Source organism: Dermacentor andersoni, chromosome 1 (genome assembly GCF_023375885.2).
Source record: "Dermacentor andersoni chromosome 1, qqDerAnde1_hic_scaffold, whole genome shotgun sequence".
In the NCBI taxonomy this organism is placed as follows: Eukaryota; Metazoa; Arthropoda; class Arachnida; order Ixodida; family Ixodidae; genus Dermacentor; species Dermacentor andersoni.
Genome location: NC_092814.1, coordinates 249,746,045 through 249,767,462, shown reverse-complemented (window position 1 = coordinate 249,767,462; position 21,418 = coordinate 249,746,045). Strand labels below are relative to the sequence as shown.

General features: G+C 46.1%; 1 protein-coding gene across 1 annotated transcript in view; it reads left to right on the top strand.

Moving 5' to 3' along the window:
• The window catches only part of LOC126548218 (synaptotagmin-15-like), a 419,497-nt gene that overhangs the window by 277,872 nt on the left and 120,207 nt on the right, over positions 1 to 21,418 (top strand). Inside the window, exon 4 of the mRNA XM_050196361.3 lies at positions 1,340 to 1,565. Coding sequence (XP_050052318.2) covers positions 1,340 to 1,565 — 226 coding nt within the window. The remainder of the gene's footprint in view (positions 1 to 1,339; positions 1,566 to 21,418) is intronic.

Genomic DNA, 21,418 nt, shown 5'->3' with positions numbered 1-21,418 from the left:
GTAATTTATTGTACATAATCATCTCCAACACTTCCTTGTAATAAAACATTTCACCTTCAACAGCGACTGTGTGAATCCCACTGCACATACCACCAGTTGGCACACACGTTACAACTGCGGCGCCCTTTCGCTCCAGAAAATTAACAGGATTCGTAAGAACCCTCCCTCCGTCTGGGCAAACAACAATGCTTCGCATCACCTCGCGCTCAACTAGGGTTGCGGCTGCCGTAGTTTGAGTAGGAAAATATCACTAGTTTACTTTTTGGTTGATGACCTTAGGGGCATGTTGTAATTGCAGAATTGAAGTCAGCCGGTACTACAGCTTGACCTTTTCATAAGAATAGGTTCTTTGGCCTTAAACATTGCAGCAGTGCCTTCGTCGCCCTCTGGTACAGGTACTACGCACAAAGCATCTATAAAAGGTTATGCTTCAGTATACCGGATGACCTCAACTCTGTAGTTGCATGGTCCATAAATTCATTATGCTAAAACAAATGCAGTTATATATTTTTATTAATAATCGTACTGACGACTATCGTACAAATTTTGGCGACCGCCATGGCTTGGTCAGCATTAATATATTATTTTATCTAGAATACAACATTTTAATATCAGAGAGTCTCCGCTGAAACACGTGGCATGTAACGGGACTCACACGTTCGTTTGAGTCGTACCATCTTCATATCGCAAGGGACTGATCATGTTCATTTGAAGAATTCAACATACATTAGCCAGTAAGCTAACGAACAAGAAATCAAATTAATATTAACGTGACTCCTTCTGCCGACAGAATTATAAGCGCCGGCAGACCGAAAACATAGAAGCGTTCTTTTTTTTATTTTATCGCTTCCAATATGGTATAAAGGTTATAAACAGGGATAAGGTGCCTCAGAAAAATTTGAAAGGAGGACCTACAGACTCATTATATATATATATATATATATATATATATATATCTGAGCCCGGTTGGGTACCCGCTACGCTGGGAAAAGGGAAAAGGGGAGGGAAATACTAAGAGATAGTCCACTGTGGACATCGCCGACGTGGAAATCAGCGTCGAGAGCTGCGCCTTAGGTGTGAGGGATGCCGTAGAGGGCAGTGTGTGATCAACCTCGTTCACCTGCATTTTTTTTTTCGGCGTTCACCGAACTATCAATACATGGGCACATCCGCGTACTTATTCCACGTGCGAATATTGTGCTGCTAAAATATTCACTTTGCACTCGTAAAAAACGCGAGTTGGGCAGTGGGAAGTGCTTTGAATCCAACGCCCTGTAGATGAAAAGAGCCCTTCGCGTTGACATGGTTGTTCGGCTTTCTCTCCCTTCGCGTGGCGCAGCCACCTCGCTCCTGGGTGGCCTGAACCCCGAGCTGTACCGGGTGACTGCGGACGATGGCGCCGATGATGGCGAAGAGCGCAGTTTCCCGGAGAGCCACCGTGGCCGCATCTGGTTTTCGCTGCAGTACGAGGACCCCCGCGAGAGCCTCGAGCTGCGCGTGATCAAGGGACGCAACCTGCCCTCGCGCGTCTGCGGATCGGTCAACTGCTGCGACCCCTTCGTCAGGTGAGCGCGCGGAGAGCGGATTCACGGCACGCGGTTGGGTATGGTTCAAGGTCCACGCGGTGATCGGTCCGCTAAAGCACCGCTGATGGCTGCCAGCGGTCGTGTATTAACGCGTTTTCGGGTAGAAATGCCAGTGGTTCACTTTTTCTTGATTCTTCCTTTTTTTCACAACGTTTGGTTGATTCAGTTGGGCCGAGGCGTGGGCGAGACTTACGCATCCCGTCGTGACGCTCATCATTCGTGCAACCATTGGCTGGCTTCCTTGTGAAATATAAGACGACGATAACAATTTGTGCGGTTTCTCGGCACCGCGAAGTCACCTGATGCGATGGCATTCAGCCTAGCTAGTTCCCTCCTTTTACTCAATCTTGTGTGCTAGTGATCATTTGTATTTATCAATAGATTGAAGGGAGGGGGCACAGATAGTGATAGAGAGAATCCTACATTTCACCACACTGGCAAAGCTGTACGTATGCGGCGAAGAGCAGCTAGAGCCATAATTGTAGGCGGAAATGTACACTGCGCATCACCCTTGTGTGGAGCACGGGGACGGCGTCCGCCGGGGCGCTCCGCAGGCAGCCAGCGACATCTAACGGTAGCTGCTGGGCTCGAGATAAGAGGTGCCTGGGCACGCAGCGACCGACGCATCCAACCTCGGGCCCAGCCACTACCGTTCCGTTCCGAGTGGATGCACCGTGTGAAATCACCTGCTATAATTCGTAGATTTAAATATGTGTCATACAGTAATTAATTTAGAAAGTTAATTAGCGTAATTGCGTTTATTATTCAATTGAACATCTTGATTTCTCGTGGAAGTAATGGCCGCCTCATCGAGTAATTTAGATCAAAGGTTATAATTGTGCTATTGCCATACGCAATGTTTGAAAAATGTGATGCAAAAAAAAGAAAAGAATATCCTGTATGTCGGTGAGTACAGACTAACTTTTTTGTTGTGTGTGTCGCGCAATCGCACCCGGAAAAATCTCTCAGTAACGTCATGCGAGGATACCAGCGGCGGGACGAGAGGATCGGCCATTCGAGATTGCGTTTTGAGCTTGGTAGGGCTGTTTGAAAAAGAAAAAAAAAGGAAAAAGAAGAAGAAAAATATATAATTACGTGCGCCAAGATGACCCACTCGCTTTTCTGTTGCTTCTAAGCTGTCGAATAAAACTAGGGAATTTGAACCCCTCACATCATTGGCATATTCGACAACGGGTGGCCACATTACTGAAATACAATACAACCTTTATATTTCTAGGTGCACCTTTGAAATTTCGCCTCATGAAATTTAACACAGCCACAGATTTACCTATAAGTTCCAACACAGATCATGCGAAAACGTTGCGCATAACTAGCGTATATTCAGCCTGTGACATACGTGGATCCTCGACGTGACACTGCGCATGAAAAAGCTTACGCTTGCGCGTGGAAGGAACATTATTGTACTTGATCAATAATTGGCGAAGAAGCAAAGCCGTAGGCTGAAACCAACGTTTCCAAAGGAGACGTGTGTTCGTCAGGACGCCCACCATCCTATCTCGGTGTTTAAGGTGTTGCACTGCTGAGTTGGAGGTCACGAGTTCGGGCTGCAGCAGCCGAATTTCGATGGGGGTAGGAGGAGGAGGAAATAAAGAGAGCAGGCGAGGATGTTAACCAGAAATGCGCCTGGTTGATTACCCTACTCTGGGGGACGGGAAAGAGGGATAGAAAGATGAGATAGAGAGAGGGAGGGGGAGGAAAGGCGCGGTGAGTTCGCGCTCGCGCGCGGAGGGCCTCACCAAGTCAAAGGCGTTCACGCAGGCCAGCCGCCCTCAAGAAAGACAAAAGTGCCTTCACAGTTTTGTGGGCCGACGAGCGATGGGGACGGTCTTCAAATAGCGCCTGCACGGACAACGGCGGATCATCCAGTCGTCATAATGCGATATATAATGTTTGTCTTTCCCACTGAAATCGATGACAATGGCATAATAAATGTTCGATGTTCTCTTCCACGCCGCAGAAGTCGCACGCAGCACTGTCGGTCGTTCCAATCAAAGTACTGTACGCCTTCGTGAAAGCCACTCCCAACCACAGCCGGTATTAGCGGCGAAACTTAGGGTGGCGCACCCTCGCGAGTGACGTCACGGCCAGGACTCCGCTCGCTCCGGCCAGCTCGGTTGCCACGTGCGCTCGTTCCCTTCGTGTATGCTTGGGGTATTGGCGGCTCTAGCCGTACTTATTGAAGGATATGTCGGCTTCTTTCTCCTGCCATACCTGAACAACAGTTCCTTCTTCAAAAGCGCGTGAGTTGAGAAAATTTGCGGCTTGGAATCGCAAGCTATGTAGCGTTGAAGGGGTCTGCTGGTTTTGCAATGCATGTACGCGCCGTGTCTGTCCAGAAATTTTGCGTAAAAAAGAATGTCTGCAAGTTCAACACGCGAAGTTGTGTATGATACTTCACTAAACACTTAACATTTCCTTAGTACTTAGCCATGAGAGACGTTGCATTTTACATGGAAGTAAAATCTTGGCAATTTGTGTCAACATGTTATCCGTGTTAGAAAGATATTGCCCAGCGAAGCTAACATCATGATTCTTATTACTCTGGTGAGTTGTTCTAGTCAAATATGGTCACTTTATTAATGCGTAGAAGAAAGAGGTAGGGGTGCATTTCGTATGAAAAAGTTTGTAGCTACATTCACTGCTCTCTGAAACAGGCCCCCATAAAACGACTTGCTCATGGCTGCTAACACGACGGTGCCTCATATGTAGAGTATTTGCATAGTTAATTCACAAGTACTATAGTAGCAATCACCTGAAAGAAACGTTCCGTGGTTATAATCGATAGCCAATCAATTGCAAGCGATGAAATGTTTCATGGTAGCCCTAAGTAGCTTTTGTCGACAATATGGCACGCCCAACGCAATGGTAGCAACCGACTATCGTTATGGCGAGGCACGCATTGTTCGCGAAACCCATCAGTTCACTAGAACTTTGAATTGACACCATGAATCAGTTTTTTACAGGGTCAATTGCAATGCCTAAAGTATACTCGAGGTACTACAGCGCAGGTTAGGGTGCCTAGAAAAGGAAAAATCAAGCACTTTCTGCCTCACCATGTCTCGATCCAGCGTTGTTTAATTATACAAACGGAGAACTATTCGCTTCGTCATTGCATAAAAGAGAACCTCGCAAACCTTCATGAGGAAGACACCACAAGCCTTGCATATTTCACTTGATTTTGACCCTCCACCGCGGAATTATATCTTCAATATATCCCATACTACTAATGAATGACGCTTCGGCTTCTTTCTGGTTGCACCCATACGGTCCAAAAGGCATACTTCACTAAAAGATATGGGCCGAGCAGGCTGTGTTAGCTCGTAAAACAGATTCGTCATGTATATTCCTCAAGCAACAAACATCAGTAAATTACTCAAGCGAGTAAACGTGTAGTACGGAAAAAGGAACATATATTGGTACATTCCTTTTCGTATTCTGCAAAGAGCTCTAAGCCTCAATTAGCTTTACTTCAAATTACTGCCACTTAAACAGGTGAAGATGCGCCTAATTTTGAGAAGCAGTTAAAGAAGCAAGTGGCGCTAGTAGAAACAAAACTGCAGTGTTAGTTAAGTCCTCGTGTTACTGCCGAGCATTTCTGTGAAGAAATGCAAAAATTAGATATTATACCATGAACTACTCGTCGTGAGCAAACTTGTTTCAGCGGATTAAAATCAAGATAACTGTTGCAGAAGTCATATATAGCCAGCGTTTGTGACATACTTGCTGCACCGCAGAAGGTACGCAAAAACCCCAATGGGCTGGTCTGCGCTCCTTCGGCTGGCACTGTAGCGTTGCCTTTGAGAACTGTATTGTCGTCCAAGAAGTAAGCTCTCTGAATAAATTTTCGCGAACGAAGACGTTGCAAAAATATATTTGAGACGACTGCCATAAGTATACAAGCAAAGCAAAGAGAACGAGGGCGAACAAACGACAACACTGCAAAGCCGCCCGGACACCGCCCAAAGTGCAGCAGACGACAGGCGCGAATCCCTGCCCTGACGTCACGCGAGCGGCGCTCGCAGCGCCCCTGTAGTTCGTTCTCGGGACTAAAAGAAGTGATGCCTCACGTCGGTGAAGTGCGGGTGGAGGTTGGAGTTGGAGCGAAGTGTTCAGTTCGTACAACCTGGTGCGGCTTATATTTGGGGTGTTCCACTCTGTTAAAGAGAGCTTTCGTGCCAGGTGATGAAGTTGCCTTGCAGCGTCTGTTCTGTAAACAGGAATGGGGACGCTGCGTTGTTCTTGATGTTACTCTCGGGCAGCTTTGTCCCTTTAGTCATTTCCACTGATCCCCCAATGGCCAGGTAGCCACTGGAAAATAATTTCGTGGCCTTTCTATCTGACGTCGGGATGAAGTTTGGCGCTTTAGTATGTTAGCTCTTCGTGAGCTCCACTTCTCAGATGGGGATAAAGGGCAAAAACTCTCTTGTGCTTAGATTTAAGTGCACGCTAAAGATCCCCCGCCCATGAAACTTAATCCGGAGTCCCCTACTAAGGCGTACCTCATAATCACATCTTCATTTGACACGTAAAACACCCCAGAAGTTAGCTTCGTCAGGGCAACAAGTCCCCTTGCAGAAACATTGGCTTCAGACTGAGGCTTCCCTTGTTCGCCCACACTTCGTCTCTTCACTCTCTGGATGCTTGTATTTGGACACATTAAGGGAGATAAGCCATTCGTAATGTCAATTAGAAATTTTATCGCGGTTGTTTTGCAAGAATACTTGGTCATATACATATTTAATTTCTAACTACGATATGCATTCTTCCGCGTAAATCCGAATGTTTGACGCATGCCAAGATCAATATTGTTAATATAAACTAGGAAGAGTAGCGGACCCGCCAATAGTGAGCCTCGCGGAACTCGCGAAATTACAGACTGTCAAGGATTACAACTTTTTTGATTCGAGATTTTGTTTTGTGCATACAGTAGGTCTAAGGCAATTTTAGGGTTGTTTCTCTTATTTTTCTTGTTATCAAATTATAAGCTGACATCCTGTCTTATTCATAAACATATAACCGGCTCCTCCCCTTCCTCATTTTTATTTCTCTCCCTTCTTCCTGCGTGCATATTCTCAAGCGCATTAGGAATTACATGAGCATAAGTTTATTAGAACGCATGTGGCACCGCTGTAAATCTGCGGCGTAAGACGTACAAAGACTCACCATTTGCAGTGGAATATGGTGTCAATGCCATGGCCTAGTGTTTTGCCAAGCATAGAAGGGCGGTAGAGAGAGAGAGAGAGAGAGACACACACAAAGGACAACTTCATTTGGCATGAAACCCTAGTCTAGACCTCCTGAGAAAAGCAAGGCCTTGAGGGGCGGTGACTAAATCTGAACGACAAAATCACATTTCAGTCTTTATCTTCTCTTTAGACTGCACTTCGAGCCCAGCCCGCGTTTTCTGCATATGAGTCATGTACACGAGCTCGTTTAGCAAATGTCATCCCCGTCGTCAACGGAATCATACGTCGCCCAGAGACATACGCATAAACAGCTGCAGATGACGCCCCCTAAAGGAAACGCGCTGCTTTGGGCCCCCTACGCCGCACGCGGCTCCTGTCGTGCTGATACACCTCGCTTCCGATATGCGAGTCCTGTCCTTGTGAGACTTCGTTGTGTGGCATGTTTGAATTTCTTGCATGGGTGTTGTATGTATGGCACTTTTCTCAGCGCAACCGTTTGTCGTAGAAATGAGCGCAACAAAATGAACCATTGTTAGCACATTAGTGACGGATATGCTTTTTTCTCGCAGTAGGCGTTATAATATTTATGCGTAAACGGAAACTTCTACATATCACGGTTTTTGTATGAAATTCGCTCTGTAGGTGGCAGCTCACCATTGTCAAAAACATCAATAACTGATCTCAGACGGTTTCCTATATTTTGAAATTTATTTGACTCGGTGGTTTAGCATATGGTGGGAAAGAAAGAACCTCTTACTCCCAGAAACACCCTGCGTGCTTGAACGCGGAGGATTTGGCAATAATAGGCGAAGTGGCAAGAAAAGCGCCGCAGCTAGTACCCCGAATGAAGCGTGAGCGTTCGTTTTGTCTCCGACTTTTCGTGCCCACGCCGGGAGAGATGAGCTTGACCCTTTCCACAACCGCTGCTGGCGTCGCTCTTGCGAAGGTCCGAGTGAAGTGACTGCTAAATATAACTGAAGGGCGCAAGCAGCCGAAAACTTTATTATTTGTTTATGCTTCTTTTTAATTCGTTCTTCCTTTCTGCACGGCAGCCTGTGGGACCATACAGAGAAGTGTTCGGCCCAGGGTTTTCGGAAGGCCCATTCAGAAAGCGTATGGAGGCAATATTTTTCACTGCCTGGTATCATGTCAAGCGGCAGATCGGCTCATTAAGTTCCAGAGGGATCGGTAGTTCGAGAAATGTCAGTTTACACTTTACCCCTTGCATCATTGCGGTGAAAGCGGCCGCGATACCTGTGGTCCACAGTGCATTTTGTGTTTTATTAAAGTATGGTCGTATATTAAAGCGAAACAAAAGTAGAAATAATTCCTAAACGCCGGGGCAGAAAGCAAAACGAATCAAGCGAGAATATTGTAAATCTTCCCGAATGCTACAAAAGTGACGTCGCTGTCGGGTGTCACACACCAAAGCAAAGAACGCCGTCGAGGAGGAAGAAATGTAGGGAGACAGCGTACCCACGACACATCGAAAGCGCGACCGTTAAGGAAAAAAGAAGTACGTGGTCGAGCTTTAGGCTAAGACGTGCGCGGCGACACTGCCCTGAAAAGCAACGCCTGACAGACAAGAGTGACATACGTACATATCGACAAAGCAGTGGGACCTCTGCGACTGAGATATGCCGGGTTTTCTGTTCTTTATTTTTTTTATATGGAACGTACTGGTGGGAGCTCCACTTAGTGAATATCCACCACCGATTTTCAATACGAATTTTAGTTAGGAGGTAATATGTGAAAGAAACTAAGCATTCAACCTTCGTGTGGGGACCGGTATCTTCGTTCAACACGTCGTTGGATTGTTGCTCTGCCTCCATGTCATATTCCGTGAATATCGAAGAGCACCCCAGTGTACGGTGCGGCGTCGTGCGCGATCAATGAGCAATCAATGGACGATCTATAGGTCTTCCAGGCGCACACAAAATAAAATCTTGCGCAAGTTCCTAAGCCGCTGTTCTCTGTATTTGTTTCGCCTTGTTCGGAAATTGAATTTAGGTCAGTGAGATTTAAAATGTTGATTTCTTTGGTCAAGAACAGATAGCGTTGTCGAACGATTGAATAGGAATTGGTCGGTGAGCTCCGGAATGTTTCTTCAAAACCAGAACACTGCCGAAATGAAGGGGGTCGAACAGATATAGCGCGCTGTTCCCCGCTTTTCCCGAGCGCACCGGTAAATTTCTCGCGCTGTGGAAAAGCGTCTCAATTCAGCGCCGGTGGCAACCGAGAAACCAAGCGAGTTGCGAAAAGAGTAAATCCCGCGAGCGGTCTAAGCGCAAGCCGCGCAGCGCAATCTGTCTGGATCGGATGCGCTGTCACACAAGAAATGGAGAACTCGCGGAACGCGCTGTCATGAAATTGACGTCTTGGAAAATGGAACTCGTGGAATCGTCTGTATAAGGTGGGTGGAAGCTTGGACACGGCTGGTGGCTGTTTCTCAATTATATTTTGAACGTCCAAGTTTACCTTTATGAGAAAATCTACAGTTCACTTTCCCGGTGCCACTCTCTGACATTTACGAAATGGCAAAGATAAACAAACGTAAGCAGCACATCGGTGCGTCATTGGATGAGCGTTAGGTGGAAAAATCGCCTTAGCGTGGATTGCGCCAGCTCCAGCCACCGCAAGAAAATACTATGTTATTATACTATGACGAACATGTTCTGCCTCTCTGCAACAGCAAAAAATTGGAGGCTTATCAAGGTTAAGCCCAGTGGATGCGAAGCATGTTAAGCAGCTGCCTCAGTGTGGATGGGGCTAAGTAACGGAGACGTGGTTTTAGGTTAATCGTCGTACTTTATTCTTTGCAGCCCGACAAACACACTCTTATGGTCCGTAAATGCATGACTCTTGGTTTGACTCTCGCGCGACGCCGCCGCCGCGTCACGCGCGACGGCGCGAACCGAAGCGTGGAGGCCTCCGCCGGGCGACGTCCGACGGCGCGATATGAGGCCCCATCTGCAGCCGGTGTGACGTCATCACGTGACGTCACATCATGTGATCTCACTTCAGGGTCAATGGTGGCCACCGCCGGGAGGCGACCGACGGCGCGATATGAGGCCCCATCTGCAGCCGGTGGGACGTCATCACGTGACGTCATGTCACGTGACCTACTTGAAGGTCACTTGAAGGTCAATGGTGGCCACCGCCGGGAGGCGACCGACGGCGCGATATGAGGCCCCATCTTCAGCCTGTGTGACGTCATCACGTGACGTCATGTCACGTGACCCCACTTCAGGGTCAATGGTGGCCACCGCCGGGCGTCGCGCGAAGGCCCAAAACCTACGTTAATATGCTTCGCATAAAACTGTGAAATGCGCTATTAAACCTTACGGCCCTGGTGGTGTCACTCAACGCCATCACAGAAAACGTCCTACGAGATTCAAGAAACGTAATAAGTTGGAAAAATTATGCGTTGCACGCGAAGATTACATAGTCTTGAGGTAATTACCAAAAGGTGGGCTAGAATGTGGCAAGAAATGCACTGTTGTCCCAAAAAATCAAACCAAGAAAATCAATAGTAGCAGGGACACTCTTGATCCCACTTTAGGAGGTTGTCTGTGTTAAACATCTTGAGCGTGTGGTCTGATAATTTAATTTTAGAATAAAAATGTACTTAAAAATAAATGTATTAAAGGGACAGCTGATTTTACGATGACGTCACGAGGGCTTAGTGACTGTAGAAGCTACGCTGCTTAGTTTCATAGTGGTCACTTCGCTTTCTTTTAGCGAGTCTCTCTCCCTCTTTGTTTTCTTTTTTTTCTTTTATTGCTATACGAAATATTTAAAAATGGGCTGTGGCAGTTAGCATATTTGTAGTCATCGGGCTGGATCACTCAAAGACGCGGCCATTTCTTTCCTGAAATACATGTACAAAACACCCAAATATTTTTATTGCTTGACTTTGGGTACGACCAGCTGTTGAATTTATATCACGTCATTATTCGTCTTTTCACTAAAGATCATAATTCCCGATTTCTCCGGGCTAACCTAAGGCTTAGATTTATCGCTGTATGACCATGCATATTCGTAAGTTTTTGTAAATCTTTCGGATTTTCCGCTAGTGGCACTATGTCGTTCGCACACATCAGACGAGGGACCTTCGGTTGAACCCTTTGCTCATTACACATGTAAGATAGATCCAAACCTAATTCACTGTTCTCCAATCACCTTTCTTTGCCCTTGGCTAAAGCGTAAACAACAATGCAGACGGAGGGAACCCTTCTTTCAGTCCTCGGTGAACTTCCACAACTGCATTGCATTTCCGGTCTTCCCATAAAATTTATACTTGGTTGTCCCTATAATTTCCTTCAGCAGATCCCCAAAATCGTTATCTATGCTCTCGTGCTTGAGAATATTCCATAGCGATTCCCTTTGTATATTGTCGTAAGCTGCCTTAATATCTAGAAACGCTATTCATAAAAGTACACTCTCAGCTATTTAGACCTCTGTGCACTGAGTTTGTATAAAAATATTATTCTCCAAGCGTCTTCCCGATCTTGACCCATTTTGTAGCTCCCCCAAGATATTATTTTTCCACACACTTTCACAGCTCTAATTTTATGGCTTGCATTGCTTTGTTCTATATCACCGATGTTACTGTAACTGGTCGGTACGAGGTCGTCTTATCCCTATCGCATCTGCCTTTGTAGATGACGTACTTCTTGATTTCATGTCATCCAATCAGGATTTTTTTTAATTACTTGCTCTACGGCACTAGTCAACTCTACCCTGCTATTTTGACCCAGCTGTATTGGAATTTCACCTTCTCCTGCTGCCGCGTTGTTAGGGACTAATAGGCTTCTCTATCAGTGGATCTGGTTGAGCCTGAACAACGCTTTCTTTCATGATAGTAGTCTGCTGGGCCAGTCGGTGGTAACATATTGTAAACGTATGAGCAGTTTAATGGCAGGGGTGAAGAAAGAGCGTCTGTCCTGTCAAGTCTTTGTCCACCCCTGCCGTTAAACCGCGCATACGTTTACGGTATGTTACACGTTCTTTCTTGCCAAATTTATCCCTAATAACATCTCTGATTTACCGCAGTGCGTCGTATCCTTCGATGATGTCACCGTCTTCATCCCTTATAGCGCTATCCCTTATGCTTCCTTATAGTATCTTATTTAGCCATTTGCGAATTTTAAGTTGGAGCTCATAGTGCTCTTACGTGGTTTAACAAGCTTTTTGGTGCGCCTTTGTCTTTTGCGAATGTCAGACATCCAACGTTCACTTGTAATTTTTTTTTTCTTGCATGGGCTCACTCGCCACCCTTATACTTTCTCGGTACTTGTTCCATCCAACGAGTGCCTCTTCTTCGTGTAATGCCAAATTTTTTGTTTCTCTCTGACCCCTAGACGCCTCCTTACGCTCTTTCATAGCTTGCTTTATTTCCTTGTTCCACCACTTACGTGGTTTTCTTTCCACTCCAACAATTTTAACCCATGTTTGTTTGCATGGCGTCTACCAAGTCTTTATATTCCCAGACTGATGTAGGAAGCGCCTCCATTTTCTTCTCCATGCTTCTTGCGATCTCTGCTATTTGCTTTTTATTAATATTTAACAGTTCTTCTGCTATTGATTCCTGTCTTGTGCCGGTATCTCTCCCAAAGGCATACGTTTATGATCGCTACCAAGGCTACCTGTTCCTGTTTCATCTATTGTCATTTAGTCTAGTCGTTCGTAAGCCGTTTCTGAGACTAAGGCGTAATCGATGCATAACTGGCTGTTTGAGGATTGCCACGTTACCTGACGATAACATTTATCCATGTATTTAGAAATGAATGATACCTTGAAGCCCATGCTTGACTTGATCTAAACGACGCCTGTCGTGAACGCGCCGAAGGAAACGCAATGAGCGTCTTGGGCACGTTATAACGCCAGGCGTCATTTAGATCAAGTCAAGCATGGGCTTCAAGTTAGTATTGATTTCTGAATGCACAGGTTATCATCATCATCATCATCATCATCAGCCTGGTTTCGCCCACTGCAGGGCAAAGGCCTCTCCCATACTTCTCCAAATACCCCGGTCATGTACCAATTGTGGCCATGTCGTCCCTGCAAACTTCTTAATCTCTTCCGCCCACCTAACTAGGCGGCGTAACGTCCGTAACGCTTAATGACCATCGGTTATCTTCCCTCCTCATTATATGTCCTGCCCATGCCCATTTCTTTTTCTTGATTTCAACTAAGATGTCATTAACTTGCGTTTGTTCCCTCACCCAATCTGCTCTTTTCTTATCCCTTAACGTTACACCCATCATTCTTGTTTCCATAGCTCGTTGCATCGTCCTCAATTTCAGCAGAACCCTTTTCGTAAGCCTCCAGGTTTCTGCCTCATACGTGAGTACTGGTAAGACACAACTGTTATACACTTTTCTCTTGAGGGATAGTGGTAACCTGCTGTTCATGATTTGAGAATGCCTGCCAAACGCCCCCCAGCCCATTCTTATTCTTCTGGTTATTTCAGTCCCATGATCCGGATCCGTGGTCACTACCTGCCCTAAGTAGATGTATTCCCTTACCACTTCCAGTGCCTCGCTACCTATCGTAAACTGCTGTTCTCTACCCGAGACTGTTAAACATTACTTTAGTTTTCTGCAGATTAATTTTTAGACCCACCCTTCTGCTTTGCCTCTCCAGATCAGTGAGCATGCATTGCAATTGGTCCCCTGAGTTACTAAGCAAGGCAATATCATCAGCGAATCGCAAGTTACTAAGGTATTCTCCATTAACTCTTATCCCCAATTCTTCCCAATCCAGGTCTCTGAATAACTCCTGTAAACACGCTGTGAACAGCATTGGAGAGATCGTATATACCTTCCTGACGCCTTTCTTTATTGGGATTTTGTTGCTTTCTTTATGGAGGACTACGGTGGCTGTGGAGCCGCTATATATATCTTTCAGTATTTTTACATACGGCTCGTCTAGACCCTGATTCCGTAATGCCTCCATGACTGCTGAGGTTTCGACTGAATCAAACGCTTTTTCGTAATAAATGAAAGCTATATATAAGGGTTGGTTATATTCCGCACATTTCTCTATCACCTGATTGATAGTGTGAATATGGTCTATTGTTGAGTAGCCTTTACGGAACCCAGGTTATGATGTCTAATAATTACTAAAAGGTTCTGCTCGTAGCAAAAATTCAGAACCACCGTAACCAGTGTATCCGTCTAGATCCTCCATGTCTGAATTTATATCTCCTACCAATATCGCCTAGCCTGATTTTCTGAACTCAATATTATCGTTTCTAATACCGTCACTCAATTCTTTATTTTCGTCCCTGCTACCGCTACCTGTCCATAGGTAACCTTCTTCAAGCCACGTGTTTTTTGCCTTCCCATGTGCCGCAAATCCATAGTTGCTTCTTTTATATATAGTTTACCCTTTCTCACTTCAAAGCTCTCCTAATTAACATGTTTACACCTCTGCCTTTTGTTGACCCAGTCACTCTGTTGGACCCCTCCCATGGAAAAATTGTCAATAACAGGTGGCTTCTCGAAATCTCGAAGATGCGTTTCGCTCAAGGCGTACACAATAACGACTTCGTCATTCAGCTGTGTTTGGATTGCTAGCCATTTACTCTGCTTGCGGCTACCCTGCATGTTTATGTAAGAAATTGGGCTGTCTCTATGTTTATTCTTTGTGCGGCATTTATTAACTTCTCATGTTTGAATTCTTCTTCTTGCTGGTATGTTGCTACCTTCAGTGCCTAATCTTCACTGTAAAAAAAATGCAGTACATGACGGGAAATATCTTGGCAGCTCGATTTCCAACCATCTTACCGTCAAAATCACGGCAGTGCGTCATTTTCTAAGACATACACGACGACCTGCTACACACGGCATGCCAATCGAATCACGTTATTATTATGAGCAATCCCCCCCCCCCTTTTTTTTTTCTTTTTTCATGTGATATTCGTGACTCTCTCCTTGTCTCCTTATTCACTGCAATAGAAACGTCTTGTTGGAATGGCGTCGACATGGCTTGTCAAAAAATTATAAAACATGACTGTTAAAGTGACGGTTAGTTTTTTGCAGTGTACCTTCCTGAGTGCCTGCGGCCAGCTTAAGAAAGCTACTGCGTGTGCCAAGAATCGACGTCCAACCGGTGTTGCCGCGCTATCGCTAATATATATCCCGGCACTCCGAAAGGCGCCGTCGCGGTCTGCCCGGTGAACTTTTCGGTTGTTGTGAATGACTACAATAAATTATGTGCATGATGTAAAAATAAAAAACAAAAACATTTATACGTATACAGGGCGTCCCAGCTAACTTTAGCAAGAATTTAAAGATATGTGAATGCCACGTAGCTGGACAGAACCAAGGTAATGCTGTTGGCTGTCGCTTGGAGATACACAAATTATTTGTTTCATTTCGCTATATTAGATAATTAGTCCTAATTCATTAATCAACTTCTCAAATATTATATTTAGATGAAAAGTGTCAATGAGAAAATTGTACGGTGACGTGAAGAACTCCCGATACAGCTTTCTGTTGCTCAATACGTGATACATAATAATGTTTTTTCGAACCTGAAAGAATCCCGCGAACGCACACAAAATTGCCGCGCGACTGGCAGCTCGAGGCACTTTGCGTGTATTCGAGGGCTCCATTCACGCTCGCAAAAACACTTTGAGGTAGCACGTATCGAGCAACAGAAAGCTGTATCGGGAGTTTTTCATGTCGCTGTACAATTTTCTCATTGACACTTCTTGTGATATGCTGTTGCGATATCCAGTGTGGGTTTTGAATGGTTATGACCGCTATAGCGCCACTCCGCGCCCAATACTGTAAGTGTACTCTGCCGTGTTCCTTTTCCCCTTACTGGAATGAACTCATTATTTGTGTGGTCCCTGACTTGAGTAGTCCGGCTCTGCTATTGCGGCGCTGCGCGCCCCGGCCGTTAGGCCTCACGCGCAGGTCCCGCGTCCGGCCGCCCCGTCGAAGTCTGCTACTCTTTTCATTTAATCATAATATTTGAGAAGTTGAATAATTAATTAAGACTAATTATCTAATTAGGTGTAATGAAAAAATAATTTGAGTATCACGAAGCGACGGCAAACAACATTACCTTGGTTCTGTCTGGCTACGTGGCATTCGCATATTTTTTAACTCTGGCTAAAATTAGCTGGGACACCCTGTATATGAATGTAATCCCGCGTCGTGCGGGCAGTCCAGGTTACGTTCTGCACTGTTTTATGCGGCATAAAGGGGTTGTTATTGCCGCGGGGTAGTCGCGTTTTATGCTAATGCTCAAGTCCGCCAGTTATTTTGCACGTGTTATCGTACATTCTATCGCAATGAACGGCGATCGCGAAGATTCCATAACATACTACGTTGTTCGCGTCGCGCGTACAGCGTGATTATATACTGGCATGTTTTACAATTCAAGCAAAAGAACGACGTTATGACAACAATATAATTTCGGAGAAAGCGCTCATCAGTAAAAAGTAAAACGATGCAGAGATGGCAACATTAAGTATATGGAGCAGCTAACGTATTGAAAAATTATTCATATAATCCTATTCATGGGGATTTTCGTGAACCTCTCTACCTCGCTCCGTCATCTTTTTTTTTTAAATTTTGCTTATCTTCATCCTGAACTTTGTTATATAAGCCTAAGCATGAAATGTATGTGTACGTCCCACGCAAGTGCAATGAGTACAGATTTAGAGTTTTTGGGGCACAATATAGCAACATTACAGCTGGCCGTCCACTGTCATAAATAAAAGAAAATACCAGTATCCCGGAAACAATACACAAAGAAAATTTCCATGTTCCCACCTCCGTGCGTCTTACAGAAAGAAATCCTTGATTTACATAGTGTCCTCTCTGCTTAATGTGCTCGGGAAAGATGACTTTGATCCTTTATACAGCCTGAACACTGCAATTAAAATGATACGCTAGACCATCAGTACACCTTAATCAAAGTGCATGTGTTATTTGTATGGCAATGTGCGTGTAATACGCCAACCTAATATATATGTCGCCTATTGGTCGTTCTCTTTAGTATTCATACTTTTTCAGTACTTTATTTATTGTACGAATAACATGTTGTCAGTATTCATATGTGTATTTGTAAACTTATTCTTTGATTCGTGCTGTGGCAAGCATGCTGTTGATATTGTATTGTGTCTGTTTAGTAATTTTTCTTAGCTGTGAATATTTTTCGAATGTCTATTAGATTGTGTTAGGAAAGATACTGTTTGCTACACATGATGTATAAGGGAGCAAGACCCTCGTCAAGCTGACACAGTTTGACGAGGGTCACTATATATATATATATATATATATATATATATATATATATATATATATATACAGGGTGTCCCAGCTAACTTTCACCAAGATTTTAACAATACCCAAGAGCTCTAGAGAAGTCGTACCGACTGCATAGTCGCCGTAGTCGTGTGTAATTACGGCAAGCATTTTTTTTAATCACGAAGTATTACTTGACTGATCACGTTTAATTAGTGAACGTTTTAATTATTGCTTTAATCGCAAACATATCAATTACAAAGTTGTAGGGAACCTTAAATAACCCCCGAATCAAGCATTTATTTCGTGCTGAAGAAGTCCTGGTTGTTTTTTCCAAGAAAAAAAAGCCCACGAAATACGCGAAATACGAAATAGATGCGCGCTCGCACGCCGCTACTCAAGCGCCTACAAGCAACCATCGAAAGATATACCGCTGCAGTCTCTTATCGCTGCATCGTGCAAGGCTCCGCAACGCTTATCAATGCGTCAGCGGCGTGTTCTCTTGATTGCCGCGACATTCACACAGCGTGAAGCCCTGTATCGAGCTGCCGCCGCCATTAAAGCCGTGTATCCGTGGCTATTCGCTTGGGAGCGTTTGAGTAGCGGCGTGCTTTGGATGTTTCGCGCGCTTTTGTTTCTTCTCGGAAAAACCAATGAGGCAAAGCTTAGCACTAAACAAATGCTTGATTCGGAGGTTATTTTAGGTGCCCAACAACTGTGTAATTGATATTGTTGCAGCATTGCGCGACTGAGGCAGAGAAAGAAGAAGTAGGGTGTGCGCACGTGATCTCGGCATACTCTGCACTGGCTGGGCCTGGCCTGTAGCTTCCCTCTCGGACCTCGTTTCACCTTGTAAATAAACATCATTCGTAACATCTTTGATGGACGTGCGGGGTAAATCTTGGACGATCCTGGACGACCCAGCTCTACCAACTGTCCGACGGAGAAGACGCTTGGCCGGTTTACGACCACAAGCAGCGGACATGGCCGATTCCGGAGAAGGCAATGATGACCCCACCTGCGGCGGACCAGACAGCAATCACGCAGGTCAGGCTGGCTACTGGACACCGCTACGAGAGCCACCCACCTTTTCGGGGAAGGCGAACGAAGACGTCGACGACTGGCTTAAACACTACAACAGAGTGAGTCGCCACAACCACTGGAGCACTACGAAGCAGCTCGACAACTGGGTTTTTTTTTCTCGCTGGAACCGCGCTCCTCTGGTTTGAAAACCACGAGAACGTTCTGAAAAGCTGGAATAATTTTGTAGAAGAATTCACCAAGTGCTTTGGGGACCCGATCTCAAAGAAAAAGAAGGCTGAGCAGACGCTTTCCCGACGAGCTCAATTACCTGGCAAAACGTGTACAACATACATAGAGGCTGTTCTGAAATTATGCGGAATCGTCAGCGCTACCATGACAGACGAAGACAAAGTAGGACATCTGCTTAAAGGAATCGCTGAAGATGTTTATCATTTTCATGTAACGAAGGAAGATCTGAGTACTCCGTCTGACCTGAAGAAACACTGCCGGGCGTTTGAAGCGCTGAAAATGAGAAGGATTGGGCCAAAGTTCGGACATTTGGACAATGTTACTACTATTGCAAGTGTGTCCGTCCCAACCCACGACATCTCCTCGGTGATTCGGCAAGTGGTTAAAGAAGAGCTTGAACGCTTTAAAGTTGTTGACGACGCTCATGTGTGCCATCAGTGTGCATTTGATCATCGCTCTCGTGTGCCACCGGCCACCTGGGCACCTCAGAGTTACCGAGAACCTCGCAGGACCTATGCTGATCGTACGGAGAGCAGCAACTTGCCACCGTAACCGACAAGTCCGGGACGCCGACAAGATGCACCACAACGATTTGTTCCGCGGGCTGTTCCCTCCTACAAGCAGCCTGAGAGCACGTTTCTACCCATGACACCCATGTCACCGGTGTCATCCGCGCCAAGCAGCGACTCCCGCATTTGCTACAGCTACGGTGTGCCTGGACACATTGCTAGGTATTGCCACCGCCGCCAGCAGCGTGCTCCACGGTTTAATCCCTACACACCCCGCGTGCCCGCTGACGAGCCCTGGCCGTATCCCAGTTCCTTCCAGCGGCTGCAGCAGGGACGCGCGAACCGCAGTGACTCCCCCGTTTCCGATCGCAGCCTCACACCGCCACCAACACGACAACGACGCTCTCCATCACCTCGTCGTCGCTCGTTGTCACCGCCGCCGCTGGGAAACTAGCTGGGGCGACCGATGGGGGTGAGGCCGCAATATATTCATCTTCATCAAGACCCCCTCGTGTAAAGTTGTTTAAAAACAAAGTGCGTGTTTTAGTTGACAATGTGAGTGCTTTTGCTTTAGTTGACACCGGAGCGGCAGTTTCTGTTATGAGCCTGTCCTTCAAAAATCGTCTTGGACAAAAAGTTATGTTTTCTTGGGATCGGAACGCTACCTTTCGTGGAGTTGGCGGGGAAATGTTACGCCCACTTAGGGTCTGTTCTGTTTCAGTTACGATAGGGGACCAGACATATCGAAGTGAATTTACTGTGCTTGCACGTACAACGCATGACATTATTTTAGGAATTGATTTCTTGCGTGAGTGGGGTCAACTTTGGATTGTGGAAGTGGCGCGATTTCTCTTCGCCGCGACGCGCGAACTTCAATGACAGATAGCACCAGTGATGCCGCGGACGTTCTCTCCGTGTCACAAGATGTGTGTTTGCCCCCTCAGACTGCAATGTTTGTACCTGCCAATACTTCTCGCCCTCGTACAGGTTCTTGTTGTGGTTTAGCCGAGCCCGATTATAACAATGCGCTCAAGAAAGATGCGATAGTCCCTCGCTCCCTCGTTGTCACCACTGATGGTTGTACTCGTTTGTGGACAGTGAACGTTTCAACGCAATCCATAACATTGCCGCTAGGACTTAAACTGGCAAGTTTTGATGAACAAGCCATTGTCAGCGTCGGAACGATTGAAATGTCAACTGCCGGAAAAAAATCCAACCCCGATTCCAACCATGACAATTCTGCTGACTTTAAGCGCATGTTTAACAAGTCGCTGTCTTCTAGTGAGCAGTGTCTGCTGGAAGCTGTGCTCGCTCGCTACGCCACAGTGTTTGATTTCGCTCAAGGCCAACGAGCGTGCCATACACTACCGGCGTCTCGTATGCAACACCGCATCCATACAGGACAAGCAACGCCAATTCGTCAGAAGCCCTACCGCGTTTCACCTTCAGAGAGAAAAGTCATGGCTGAGCAGGTCGAAGACATGTTACAGAAAGGAGTGATCCAGGAATCATGTAGCCCTTGGGCTGCTCCTGTGATCCTAGTCAAGAAAAAAGACAACTCATGGAGATTCTGTGTGGATGATCGCCGCCTAAACACCGTCACAAAGAAAGACGTGTACCCCCTACCACGAATAGATGACGCCGTCGACTGCCTCCACTCCGCGTCGTATTTCTCTTCTGTTGATTTACGGTCAGCATATTGGCAAATTCCCATGCACTCCTCAGACAAGGAGAAGACAGCCATCGTGACACCTGACGGTCTCTGAGTTCAGCGTTATTCCCTTTGGCTTATGCAACGCTCCAGCGACATTCGAGCGATTTATGGATACCGTGCTTCGCGGACTCAAATAGGAAATTTGCATGTGCTATTTAGACGACGTCATTATCTACGACCGGACATTTCACGAGCACAATCAGCGCCTGTCGATCGTTCTTGACTGTATCCAGCAAGCTGGCCTTATTTTAAACTCGAAGAAATGTCATTTCCGTCAGCGTCAAGCCCTCGTACTAGGCTTTCTGGTCGACAAAGACGGCATACGACCAGACCCTGAAAAGATAGCAGCGGTTCGCGACTTCCAACAGCCACAAACGGTAAAAGATCTGCGAAGCTTTTTGGGCCTTTGCTCATATTTCCGGTGCTTTATCAAGAATTTCGCACAGCTTGCCTCTCCCCTCACGTCTCTCCTTCACAAAGACACCCCATACTTGTGGACTGCTGACTGCGAGTCGGCGTTTAAACAGGTGAAATTTTCGTTGACTTCTGGACCGGTACTGCGGCATTTTGATCCGGAGGCGTCAACTGAGCTGCATACTGACGCCAGCGGTGCGGGTGTTGGCGCTGTGCTTGTTCAGCTCTGCGGTGGCCGTGAGCATGTCATTGCCTACGCTTGTCGGACACTTACAAAAGCGGAAACAAACTACACCGTTACTGAACTCGAGTGCCTAGCAGTCGTCTTCGCCATTCAGAAGTTCCGTCCGTATCTACATGGCCGCGCATTCACGATAGTGACTGACCATCATTCACTCTGTTGGCTGGTTGGGCTGCGTGACCCGTCTGGCCGGTTGGCCCGCTGGGC